The following is a 13,211-nucleotide window of genomic DNA, read 5'->3' as shown; positions in this document are numbered from 1 at the left end:
TGTAACAGTATTGTAATATTACCCCCAGGCGTATTGTAGTGAAGGCTGAAGAGGGTTGTATAGTAGTAGTAGTACAGTAGTAGTACAGTAGTAGTAGTATAGTATAGTAACAGTATAGTAATATTACCCCCAGGCGTATTGTAGTGAAGGCTGAAGAGGGTTGTATAGTAGTTGTAGTACAGTAGTAGTACAGTAGTAGTAGTATACTATAGTATTGTAACAGTATTGTAATCTTACCCCCAGGCGTATTGTAGTGAAGGCTGAAGAGGGTTGTATAGTAGTTGTAGTACAGTAGTAGTACAGTAGTAGTAGTATAGTATAGTAACAGTATAGTAATATTACCCCCAGGCGTATTGTAGTGAAGGCTGAAGAGGGTTGTATAGTAGTAGTAGTACAGTAGTAGTACAGTAGTAGTAGTATAGTATTGTAACAGTATAGTAATATTACCCCCAGGCGTATTGTAGTGAAGGCTGAAGAGGGTTGTATAGTAGTAGTAGTACAGTAGTAGTACAGTAGTAGTAGTATAGTATTGTAACAGTATAGTAATATTACCCCCAGGCGTATTGTAGTGAAGGCTGAAGAGGGTTGTATAGTAGTAGTAGTACAGTAGTAGTACAGTAGTAGTAGTATAGTATAGTAACAGTATAGTAATATTACCCCCAGGCGTATTGTAGTGAAGGCTGAAGAGGGTTGTATAGTAGTAGTAGTACAGTAGTAGTACAGTAGTAGTAGTATAGTAACAGTATAGTAATATTACCCCCAGGCGTATTGTAGTGAAGGCTGAAGAGGGTTGTATAGTAGTAGTAGTACAGTAGTAGTACAGTAGTAGTAGTATAGTATTGTAACAGTATTGTAATATTACCCCCAGGCGTATTGTAGTGAAGGCTGAAGAGGGTTGTATAGTAGTAGTAGTACAGTAGTAGTACAGTAGTAGTAGTATAGTATTGTAACAGTATTGTAATATTACCCCCAGGCGTATTGTAGTGAAGGCTGAAGAGGGTTGTATAGTAGTAGTAGTACAGTAGTAGTACAGTAGTAGTAGTATAGTATTGTAACAGTATAGTAATATTACCCCCAGGCGTATTGTAGTGAAGGCTGAAGAGGGTTGTATAGTAGTAGTAGTACAGTAGTAGTAGTATAGTATAGTAACAGTATAGTAATATTACCCCCAGGCGTATTGTAGTGAAGGCTGAAGAGGGTTGTCAGGTAAGACAGCATCAACATATTCCACGGCCAGGAAGGCTGAGGACAAGATGGTGGCCGTACTGTTCACCTCCATTCTGATTGGCTGGTGGGGATGGGCTGGGAGGAGACTGGACAACACTGAGAACACCACACACACACACACACACACACACACACACACACACACACACACACACACACACACACACACACACACACACACACACACACACACACATACACACAACACCCACACACACACAAAAACAACAACAACAACAACACACACACACACACACACACACACACACACACACACACACACACACACACACACACACACACACACACACTGCATAGCCATTAATCAAATAACTACCATATAACAGAAATATACAGGGGGAAACCTCTGGTCTGAAATATACAGGGGGAAACCTCTGGTCTGAAATATACAGGGGGAAACCTCGGGTCTGAAATATACAGGGGGAAACCTCTGGTCTGAAATATACAGGGGGAAACCTCTGGTCTGAAATATACAGGGGGAAACCTCTGGTCTGAAATATACAGGGGGAAACCTCTGGTCTGAAATATACAGGGGGAAACCTCTGGTCTGAAATATACAGGGGGAAACCTCTGGTCTGAAATATACAGGGGGAAACCTCTGGTCTGAAATATACAGGGGGGAAACCTCTGGTCTGAAATATACAGGGGGGAAACCTCTGGTCTGAAATATACAGGGGGAAACCTCTGGTCTGAAATATACAGGGGGAACCTCTGGTCTAAGACCTCTGGTCTGATATATACAGGGGGGAAACCTCTGGTCTGAAATATACAGGGGGAAACCTCTGGTCTGAAATATACAGGGGAAACCTCTGGTCTGAAATATACAGGGGGGAAACCTCTGGTCTGAAATATACAGGGGGAAACCTCTGGTCTGAAATATACAGGGGGGAAACCTCTGGTCTGAAATATACAGGGGGGAAACCTCTGGTCTGAAATATACAGGGGGAAACCTCTGGTCTGAAATATACAGGGGGAACCTCTGGTCTAAAATATACAGGGGGAAACCTCTGGTCTGATATATACAGGGGGGAAACCTCTGGTCTGAAATATACAGGGGGAAACCTCTGGTCTGAAATATACAGGGGGAAACCTCTGGTCTGAAATATACAGGGGGAAACCTCTGGTCTGAAATATACAGGGGGAAACCTCTGGTCTGAAATATACAGGGGGAAACCTCTGGTCTGAAATATACAGGGGGAAACCTCTGGTCTGAAATATACAGGGGGAAACCTCTGGTCTGAAATATACAGGGGGAAACCTCTGGTCTGAAATATACAGGGGGAAACCTCTGGTCTGAAATATACAGGGGGAAACCTCTGGTCTGAAATATACAGGGGGAAACCTCTGGTCTGATATATACAGGGGGAAACCTCTGGTCTGAAATATACAGGGGGGAAACCTCTGGTCTGAAATATACAGGGGGAAACCTCTGGTCTGAAATATACAGGGGGAAACCTCTGGTCTGAAATATACAGGGGGAAACCTCTGGTCTGAAATATACAGGGGGAAACCTCTGGTCTGAAATATACAGGGGGAAACCTCTGGTCTGACCAGGACATACACTACCAGTCAAACGTTTTGACCCACCTACTCCTTCAAGGGTTTTTATTTTATTTTTACTATTTTCTACATTGTAAAATAATAGTGAAGACATCAAAACTATGAAATAACACATATGGAATCATGTAGTAAATATATTTTATATTTGAGATTCTTCAAAGTAGCCACCCTTTGCCTTGATGACAGCTTTGCACACTCTTATCATTCTCTCAACCAGCTTCACATGGAATGCTTTTCCAACAGTCTTGAAGGAGTTCCCACATATGCTGAGCACTTGTTGGCTGCTTTTCCTTCACTCTGCGGTCCAATTCATCCCAAACCATCTCAATTGGGTTGAGGTCAGGTGATTGTGGAGGCCAGGTCATCTGATGCAGCACTCCATCACTCTCCTTCTTGGTCAAATGGCCCTTACACAGCCTGGAGGTGTGTTGGGTCATTGTCCTGTTGAAAAACAAATGATAGTCCCACTAAGCGCAAACCAGATGGGATGGCGTATCGCTGCAGAATGCTGTGGTAGCCATGCTACACCTCCTCCTCCATGCTTCACGGTGGGAACCACACATGCAGAGATCATCCGTTCACCTACTCTGCGTCCCACAAAGACACGGCGGTTGGAACCAAAAATCTCAAATTTGGACTCCTCAGACCAAAGGACAGATTTCCACCAGTTTAATGTCCATTGATCGTGTTTCTTGGCCCAAGCAAGTCTCTTCTTCTTATTGGTGTCCTTTAGTAGTGGTTTCTTTGCAGCAATTCGACCATGAAGGCCTGATTCACACAGTCTCCTCTGAACAGTTGATGTTGAGATGTGTCTGTTACTTGAACTCTGTGAAGCATTTATTTGGGCTGTAATCTGAGGCTGGTAACTCTAATGAACTGATCCTCTGCAGCAGAGGTAACTCTGGGTCTTCCTTTCCTGTAGTGGTCCTCATGAGGCTGGTAACTCTAATGAACTGATCCTCTGCAGCAGAGGAAACTCTGGGTCTTCCTTTCCTGTAGCGGTCCTCATGAGAGCCAGTTTCATCATAGCGCTTCATGTCTTAAAGAAATGATGGACTGTTGTTTCTCTTTGCTTATTTGAGCTGTTCTTGCCATAATATGGACTTGGTCTTTTACCATATAGGGCTATCTTCTGTATACCACCCCTACCTTGTCACAGCACAACTGATTGGCTCAAACACATTAAGAAGGAAAGAAATTCCACAAATTATCTTTTAGCAAGGCAAACCTGTTAATTGAAATGCATTCCAGGTGACTACCTCATGAAGCTGGTTGAGAGAATGCCAAGAGTGTGCAAAGCTGTCATCAAGTGAAAGGGTAGCTACTTTGAAGAATCTAAAATAAATTTTAAAAATATATATATATTTTTTTAAACAATAAGAGAAGGGAATTTTATAACATACTGCAAAAAAATAAAATGACAAGAAATAAAAAGAAGATAACAGATGAAAACAACAATTATAAAAGGAAAAGGATTCATGTATACAGATTGACAATGAGAAAAATAAAATAAAAAATACTTTAATAATATAATGAGAAAGCCTATATCAGGATAAGTGATCACCAGTATGGAATATGACTGCTAGCACAACTCGATCGATACTGGACCAGATCTATTATTATATTATCGAGCTGTTACAGACTCACAGTCCTTATGTCCATTAAACAAGTCTGATTTAACTGCGATTGTTAGTATAGAAGAAGAAAAAAAAAATGTCAGTAAACGTTTACAATCCTCACTAGATGTTATAGAAATATTCAATTTGCCACTTTACAGGAGTGTTTAAAAAAAAAAAAAAAACTCTTTCACACCGACTTTCTCTTTACCTTCGTGCGTTTATCTGATCGTTGGCTACTTTGTCTCGTTATTTGTCCGTGTGAACAACAATATAACACTGCACGTATACATTTATAAAGGTTTACAGTACAGTACCATATCTCTGACCCATTTAACACTCGGTATTAAGCCCCTATCTAGTATTAAACGGCAAAAAAGCTACTGCTGCGTTAGAATATAATAACAAAAGTTTGGTTATTGATTAGATTTAAAGAAGATAATGAATATAATATGTTAGTATATTACCTTGATGCGGCTGCGGGTCCGTCTACCTGAACCAAGAGGCTGCCGTGCGGCGTCAAATACACTATTATCTACGAGCCTGATTGGACGGAAGGGGAGAGGAGACCGACGTCACGGGGGCCGAGCCAGCGCTCTGATTGGCCCAAGGGGAATGGAGTGATGATAGTGAGACTCGGAGTTACCTAAAAGCAACGACCAATCAGCGAGCAGCAGGGCTTTCGTAACGTCAGAGCGTTATACAGACGGTAGGTGGAGAGACGGGATGGGGTGTTGGGTAAAACAGCAAACTTTACAAAGAGGAACCAGAGGTGTTCATTGGTGGCTCTGTCCCCCTCCAGGGAGAACAGGGGACGTCCGTTATTGGACCAGACCCATGACGCAGCACATGTTGGTTCTAACCCAGCAGTAACCTACCTGATGCAGCACATGTTGGTTCTAACCCAGCAGTAACCTACCTGATGCAGCACATGTTGGTTCTAACCCAGCAGTAATCTACCTGATGCAGCACATGTTGGTTCTAACCCAGCAGTAACCTACCTGACGCAGCACATGTTGGTTCTAACCCAGCAGTAACCTACCTGATGCAGCACATGTTGGTTCTAACCCAGCAGTAATCTACCTGATGCAGCACATGTTGGTTCTAACCCAGCAGTAACCTACCTGATGCAGCACATGTTGGTTCTAACCCAGCAGTAATACACCTGATGCAGCACATGTTGGTTCTAACCCAGCAGTAATCTACCTGATGCAGCACATGTTGGTTCTAACCCAGCAGTAACCTACCTGATGCAGCACATGTTGGTTCTAACCCAGCAGTAACCTACCTGATGCAGCACATGTTGGTTCTAACCCAGCAGTAACCTACCTGATGCAGCACATGTTGGTTCTAACCCAGCAGTAATCTACCTGATGCAGCACATGTTGGTTCTAACCCAGCAGTAACCTACCTGATATAGCACATGTTGGTTCTAACCCAGCAGTAACCTACCTGATGCAGCACATGTTGGTTCTAACCCTGCAGTAACCTACCTGATGCAGCACATGTTGGTTCTAACCCAGCAGTAATCTACCTGATGCAGCACATGTTGGTTCTAACCCAGCAGTAACCTACCTGATGCAGCACATGTTGGTTCTAACCCAGCAGTAATACACCTGATGCAGCACATGTTGGTTCTAACCCAGCAGTAATCTACCTGATGCAGCACATGTTGGTTCTAACCCAGCAGTAATACACCTGATGCAACACATGTTGGTTCTAACCCAGCAGTAACCTACCTGATGCAGCACATGTTGGTTCTAACCCAGCAGTAACCTACCTGATGCAGCACATGTTGGTTCTAACCCAGCAGTAATCTACCTGATGCAGCACATGTTGGTTCAAAAAACAACTGGTGGTGTTCTGATCCAAACTCATTTATTCTGTCAGGACAAAAACATCTAGTGGTGTTCTGATCCAAACTCATTTATTCTGTCAGGACAAAAACAACTGGTGTTCTGATCCAAACTCATTTATTCTGTCAGGACAAAACAACTGGTGGTGTTCTGATCCAAACTCATTTATTCTGTCAGTACAAAACAACTGGTGTTCTGATCCAAACTCATTTATTCTGTCAGGACAAAAACATCTAGTGGTGTTCTGATCCAAACTCATTTATTCTGTCGGGACAAAAACAACTGCTGGTGTTCTGATCCAAACTCATTTATTCTGTCAGTACAAAACAACTGGTGTTCTGATCCAAACTCATTTATTCTGTCAGGACAAAACAACTGGTGTTCTGATCCAAACTCATTTATTATGTCAGGACAAAACAACTGGTGGTGTTCTGATCCAAACTCATTTATTCTGTCAGGCCAAAACAACTGGTGGTGTTCTGATCCAAACTCATTTATTATGTCAGGACAAAACAACTGGTGGTGTTCTGATCCAAACTCATTTATTATGTCAGGACAAAACAACTGGTGTTCTGATCCAAACTCATTTATTCTGTCAGGACAAAACAACTGGTGGTGTTCTGATCCAAACTCATTTATTCTGTCAGGACAAAAACAACTGGTGGTGTTCTGATCCAAACTCATTTATTCTGTCAGGACAAAACAACTGGTGGTGTTCTGATCCAAACTCATTTATTCTGTCAGGACAAAACAACTGGTGGTGTTCTGATCCAAACTCATTTATTCTGTCAGGACAAAACAACTGGTGGTGTTCTGATCCAAACTCATTTATTCTGTCAGGACAAAAACAACTGGTGGTGTTCTGATCCAAACTCATTTATTCTGTCAGGACAAAACAACTGGTGGTGTTCTGATCCAAACTCATTTATTCTGTCGGGACAAAACAACTGGTGGTGTTCTGATCCAAACTCATTTATTCTGTCAGGACAAAACAACTGGTGTTCTGATCCAAACTCATTTATTCTGTCAGGACAAAACAACTGGTGTTCTGATCCAAACTCATTTATTCTGTCAGGACAAAACACAACTGGTGGTGTTCTGATCCAAACTCATTTATTCTGTCAGGACAAAACACAACTGGTGGTGTTCTGATCCAAACTCATTTATTCTGTCAGGACAAAACAACTGGTGGTGTTCTGATCCAAACTCATTTATTCTGTCGGGACAAAACAACTGGTGTTCTGATCCAAACTCATTTATTCTGTCAGGACAAAACAACTGGTGGTGTTCTGATCCAAACTCATTTATTCTGTCAGGACAAAACAACTGGTGTTCTGATCCAAACTCATTTATTCTGTCAGGACAAAACAACTGGTGGTGTTCTGATCCAAACTCATTTATTCTGTCAGGACAAAACAACTGGTGTTCTGATCCAAACTCATTTATTCTGTCAGGACAAAACACAAGTGGTGGTGTTCTGATCCAAACTCATTTATTCTGTCAGGACAAAACAACTGGTGGTGTTCTGATCCAAACTCATTTATTCTGTCAGTACAAAACAACAAACTCAGAAATATTTACACAAGTCAACAAGAAAACTAAGATGGTGTCCAGAAGAGAGAGAGAGGTGTGTGTGTGTGTGGTGTGTGTGTGGTGTGTGTGTGGTGTGTGTGGTGTGTGTGTGTGGTGTGTGTGTGTGTGTGTGTGTGTGTGTGTTAGCTCTGTTTGAGTGGTGCAGCGGGTAGGATAGCTGAGGCCTGTTCTAGGAAGGCCAGGGGTGTGTGTGTGTGTTAGCTCTGTTTGAGTGGTGCAGCGGGTAGGATAGCTGAGGCCTGTTCTAGGAAGGCCAGGGGTGTGTGTGTGTGTTAGCTCTGTTTGAGTGGTGCAGCGGGTAGGATAGCTGAGGCCTGTTCTAGGAAGGCCAGGGGTCCAGGTGGAGGGAGATCTGATGGTTTACGATGCTGGACACTGACATCCTCAAGAACCTACAGAGAGTACAGACAGACGTGTTATCGTGATGCTGGACCAGACGTGTTATCGTGATGCTGGACCAGACGTGTTATCGTGATGCTGGACCAGACGTGTTATCGTGATGCTGGACCAGACGTGTTATCGTGATGCTGGACCAGACGTGTTATCGTGATGCTGGACCAGACATTAACTACAGAACCTACAAACACGAGGAGGGGAGGACCCTGCTTCCTGGTCTAAAGGAGGAGGGGAGGACTCTGCTTCCTGGTCTAAAGGAGGAGGGGAGGACTCTGCTTCCTGGTCTAAAGGAGGAGGGGAGGACTCTGCTTCCTGGTCTAAAGGAGGAGGGGAGGACTCTGCTTCCTGGTCTAAAGGAGGAGGGGAGGACCCTGCTTCCTGGTCTAAAGGAGGAGGGGAGGACCCTGCTTCCTGGTCTAAAGGAGGAGGGGAGGACCCTGCTTCCTGGTCTAAAGGAGGAGGGGAGGACCCTGCTTCCTGGTCTAAAGGAGGAGGGGAGGACTCTGCTTCCTGGTCTAAAGGAGGAGGGGAGGACTCTGCTTCCTGGTCTAAAGGAGGAGGGGAGGACCCTGCTTCCTGGTCTAAAGGAGGAGGGGAGGACTCTGCTTCCTGGTCTAAAGGAGGAGGGGAGGACTCTGCTTCCTGGTCTAAAGGAGGAGGGGAGGACCCTGCTTCCTGGTCTAAAGGAGGAGGGGAGGACTCTGCTTCCTGGTCTAAAGGAGGAGGGGAGGACTCTGCTTCCTGGTCTAAAGGAGGAGGGGAGGACTCTGCTTCCTGGTCTAAAGGAGGAGGGGAGGACTCTGCTTCCTGGTCTAAAGGAGGAGGGGAGGACTCTGCTTCCTGGTCTAAAGGAGGAGGGGAGGACTCTGCTTCCTGGTCTAAAGGAGGAGGGGAGGACTCTGCTTCCTGGTCTAAAGGAGGAGGACGTACCTGCTGCCAGTGGTGCAGCTTAGACAGGTGTTTCTGAACAAGCAGCTCTTTCCTCTGGAGCTCATTACGCAGCTCAGACACATCCTGGAGAGGGGGAGAGAGAAGAGACAGGGGGGAGAGAGAAGAGAGAGGGGGAGAGAGAAGAGAGAGGGGGAGACAAGAGAGAGGGGGAGAGAGAAGAGAGATGGGGGAGAGAAGAGAGCAGGGGGGAGAGAGAAGAGACAGGGGGGAGAGAGAAGAGAGAGGGGGAGAGAGAAGAGAGAGGGGGAGAGAGAAGAGAGAGGGGGAGAGAGAAGAGAGAGGGGGAGAGAGAAGAGAGAGGGGGAGAGAGAAGAGAGAGGGGGAGAGAGAAGAGGAGGGGGGAGAGAAGAGGGAGGGGGAGAGAAGAGGGAGGGGGAGAGAAGAGGGAGGGGGAGAGAAGAGGGAGGGGGAGAGAAGAGGGAGGGGGAGAGAAGAGAGAGGGAGAGAGAAGAGAGAGGGAGAGAGAAGAGAGAGGGAGAGAGAAGAGAGAGGGAGAGAGAAGAGAGAGGGGGAGAGAAGAGAGAGGGGAGAGAAGAGAGAGGGGGAGAGAAGAGAGAGGGGGAGAGAAGAGAGAGGGGGAGAGAAGAGAGAGGGGGAGAGAAGAGAGAGGGGGAGAGAAGAGAGAGAAGAGGGGGAGAGAAGAGAGGGGGGGAGAGAAGAGAGATGGACTAGCTGTTAATAGCAGTGGGTAGCCAGAATATCACCATACTGGTTAAGCCCCCCCCCCATACATAGAGCTCCAGGGTGAATTCCCCCCCCCCTAGGTACAGATCTAAGACCAGCTTCCCCTCCCCCAATCCTAACATTAACCATTAGTGGGGGGGGGAAATAACACTGACCCAAGATCAGCATCTAGTGGCGACTTCACCCTAATCCATATAGAGAGCCATCAAATTCTACAACCCAGTTCCACTGGTTGTTCCCCTCTAATCAGGGACTGGATTAGACCTGGGTCACCAGGTGGGTGCTATCGAATGACCAAAGCTGGTAGGGTAAGAATTGAATAACCCCCTGGTATATACAGTATCACCTACCTCTTTGACCACCTGGTCGGGTTTCTGGACTGATAACTGAAGACGCTTCTGCAGGAAGAAACATTCAGTCTGTCTGGCGACATCCAGAAACTTCTGAATACATTGATCCACACCTGGGGAGACAGACAGGTTAGAGACAGACAGGTGAGAGAGAGAGACAGGTTAGAGACAGACAGGTTAGAGAGAGAGAGAGAGACAGGTTAGAGACAGACAGGTTAGAGAGAGAGAGAGAGAGAAACAGACAGGTTAGAGAGAGAGAGAGACAGGTTAGAGAGAGAGACAGACAGGTTAGAGACAGGTTAGAGAGAGACAGACAGGTTAGAGAGAGACAGACATGCAAGCCAGTTAATTTTAGCTAGATAAACAATTACATTTTTTTTAATGAATGTGTTTCAAACTGTTTACAATGCAACTAGCTAACTGCCCCAAGGCTAGCCAACTCTCCTCCTCCTGAATTACTGAGTGTGTAGGATTTTGCTACAGCCCTGCTGTAAAAAAACTGGACCCTGAATGGCTAAATCAGGTGTTAGAACAGGGCTGGAGCAAAACCATGCACACCCTGTCGCTATCCAGGAGGATGGTTGTTGGTCACCTAGGAGCTTGTCTGGGAATATGGTGCCCTTTTGGGTCGTAAACTTTACTGGGTCTCACCTGTCCGAATCTCCTCCTGGTCGGTTCCGTTCACGTAGTCTTGGCTCACTAGGGACGCAAAGCAAGCCTGCCGACACAAGACAACTGGTTAACAGTTCACTACTCAACACTGAGCTAGCTTCAGTAACACCAGGCCACAGATACATGTACCTAGCTAGCTTCAGTAACGCCAGGCCACAGATACATGTACCTAGCTAGCTTCAGTAACGCCAGGCCACAGATACATGTACTTAGCTAGCTTCAGTAACACCAGGCCAGAGATACATGTACTTAGCTAGATTCAGTAACACCAGGCCAGAGATACATGTACCTAGCTAGCTTCAGTAACACCAGGCCAGAGATACATGTACCTAGCTAGCTTCAGTAACACCAGGCCTGAGATAAATGAACTTAGCTAGCTTCAGTAACGCCAGGCCAGAGATACATGTACCTAGCTAGCTTCAGTAACACCAGGCAAGAGGTACATGTACTTAGCTAGCTTCAGTAACGCCACAGATACATGTACTTAGCTAGCTTCAGTAACACCAGGCCATAGATACATGTACTTAGCTAGCTTCAGTAACACCAGGCCATAGATACATGTACTTAGCTAGCTTCAGTAACGCCAGAGATACATGTACTTAGCTAGCTTCAGTAACACCAGGCCAGAGATACTTGTACTTAGCTAGCTTCAGTAACGCCAAGCCAGAGATACATGTACTTAGCTAGCTTCAGTAACACCAGGCCAGAGATACATGTACTTAGCTAGCTTCAGTAACACCAGGCCAGAGATACATGTACTTAGCTAGCTTCAGTAACACCAGGCCAGAGATACATGTACTTAGCTAGCTTCAGTAACACCAGGCCTGAGATACATGTACCTAGCTAGCTTCAGTAACGCCAGGCCAGAGATACATGTACTCAGCTAGCTTCAGTAACGCCAGGCCATAGATACATGTACTTAGCTAGCTTCAGTAACGCCAGGCCAGAGATACATGTACCTAGTTAGCTTCAGTAACGCCAGGCCAGAGATACATGTACCTAGCTAGCTTCAGTAACGCCAGGCCAGAGATACATGTACTTAGCTAGCTTCAGTAACACCAGGCCAGGTGTTTGAAGCCATTCGTTCTGTTCCAGACATTATAATGAGCTGTTGTCCCCTCAGCAGACTACACTGCTCTGCACAACAACAACAATGTTAGCTAGCTAACTACTAGCTGGCTTCGGTAACGCTAGACAAGTCCAAAGGCTATGCTTCATTTAGGTAGCTAGTATCATTACGTTAGCTATACCACGGCTGGCTAGTATCATTACGTTAGCTATACCACGGCTAGCTAGTATCATTACGTTAGTTATACCACGGCTGGCTAGTATCATTACGTTAGCTATACAACGGCTAGCTAGGCTAGCTAGTATCATTACGTTAGCTATACCACGGCTAGCTAGTATCATTACGTTAGCTATACCACGGCTAGCTAGTATCATTACGTTAGCTATACCACGGCTAGCTAGTATCATAACGTTTGCTATACCACGGCTAGCTAGGATCATTACGTTAGCTATACCACGGCTAGCTAGTATCATAACGTTTGCTATACCACGGCTAGCTAGTATCATTACGTTAGCTATACCACGGCTAGCTAGTATCATTACGTTAGCTATACCACGGCTAGCTAGTATCATTACGTTAGCTATACCACGGCTAGCTAGTATCATTACGTTAGCTATACCACGGCTAGCTAGTATCATTACGTTAGCTATACCACGGCTAGCTAGTATCATTACGTTAGCTATACCACGGCTAACTAGTATCATTACGTTTGCTATACCACGGCTAGCTAGTACCATTACGTTAGCTATACCACGGCTGGCTAATATCATTACGTTAGCTATACCACGGCTAGCTAGTATCATTACGTTAGCTATACCACGGCTAGCTAGTATCATTACGTTAGCTATACCACGGCTAGCTAGGCTGGCTAGTATCATTACATTAGCTATACCACGGCTAGCTAGCGTCCACCAGGACAGTGGAGTTGTCGCTCTCGTACCTCGAAAGAAGCCTCCAGGTCGTCTACTAGAGTGTTGGGGCCCTGGACCCTGTTCCCTGGAGCTCCAGACAGTAGTCCCGGCTGACCCGGGCCGCCGACAGGGTGAGGACCAGCAGACTGCTGGCCAGGGAACATCCCGCTGCCCATGGAGGAAGACATCTTGGATGGTTGTTTGTACCAGTCCGTGAGGCCGCTGCTCGCAGTGCGCAGGACATGCCACGAATTTTATAGATTCTACTAAATGACTAAATAAAAAAGTTTGATTCAAATAAATGG

General features: G+C 45.4%; 2 protein-coding genes across 2 annotated transcripts in view; both read right to left on the bottom strand.

The window, feature by feature from the left end:
- The window catches only part of msmo1 (methylsterol monooxygenase 1), a 20,626-nt gene extending 15,582 nt beyond the window's left edge, over positions 1-5,044 (bottom strand). The window contains exons 1-2 of the mRNA XM_082974030.1: positions 4,892-5,044; positions 1,167-1,323 (exon numbers count right to left, since the gene is read on the bottom strand). Of these exons, the coding sequence (XP_082830156.1) occupies positions 1,167-1,279 (113 nt within the window). The 5' untranslated portion in view covers positions 1,280-1,323; positions 4,892-5,044. The remainder of the gene's footprint in view (positions 1-1,166; positions 1,324-4,891) is intronic.
- A 2,706-nt stretch (positions 5,045-7,750) lies between these two features.
- Positions 7,751-13,148, bottom strand: med28 (mediator complex subunit 28). Its single transcript, XM_082974029.1, has 5 exons — positions 12,936-13,148; positions 10,906-10,972; positions 10,255-10,367; positions 9,200-9,283; positions 7,751-8,265 (listed from the first exon to the last, which is right to left on the bottom strand). Exons 1-5 carry the CDS (start codon positions 13,092-13,094, stop codon positions 8,146-8,148), a joined length of 543 nt encoding a protein of 180 aa, XP_082830155.1. The 5' UTR covers positions 13,095-13,148; the 3' UTR covers positions 7,751-8,145.
- Positions 13,149-13,211: the final 63 nt, after the last annotated feature.

Source organism: Salmo salar, chromosome 04 (assembly GCF_965601325.2).
Source record: "Salmo salar chromosome 04, fSalSal1, whole genome shotgun sequence".
NCBI classification, from domain to species: Eukaryota; Metazoa; Chordata; class Actinopteri; order Salmoniformes; family Salmonidae; genus Salmo; species Salmo salar.
Note: the sequence above shows the minus strand (reverse complement) of the source record. Positions and strands in the feature narration are given on the sequence as shown.

What these genes read in the sequence shown, in the direction of transcription:
- med28 (XM_082974029.1), bottom strand. Translation starts at nt 13,094, where the DNA reads ATGTCTTCCTCCATGGGCAGCGGGATGTTCCCTGGCCAGCAGTCTGCT. An exon ending in CCAGGAGGAGATTCGGACAG is followed by an intron (nt 10,368 to 10,905) that starts GTGAGACCCAGT and finishes CTGTCTCCCCAG; the next exon opens with GTGTGGATCAATGTATTCAG. An exon ending in CCGACCAGGTGGTCAAAGAG is followed by an intron (nt 9,284 to 10,254) that starts GTAGGTGATACT and finishes CCCCCTCTCCAG; the next exon opens with GATGTGTCTGAGCTGCGTAA.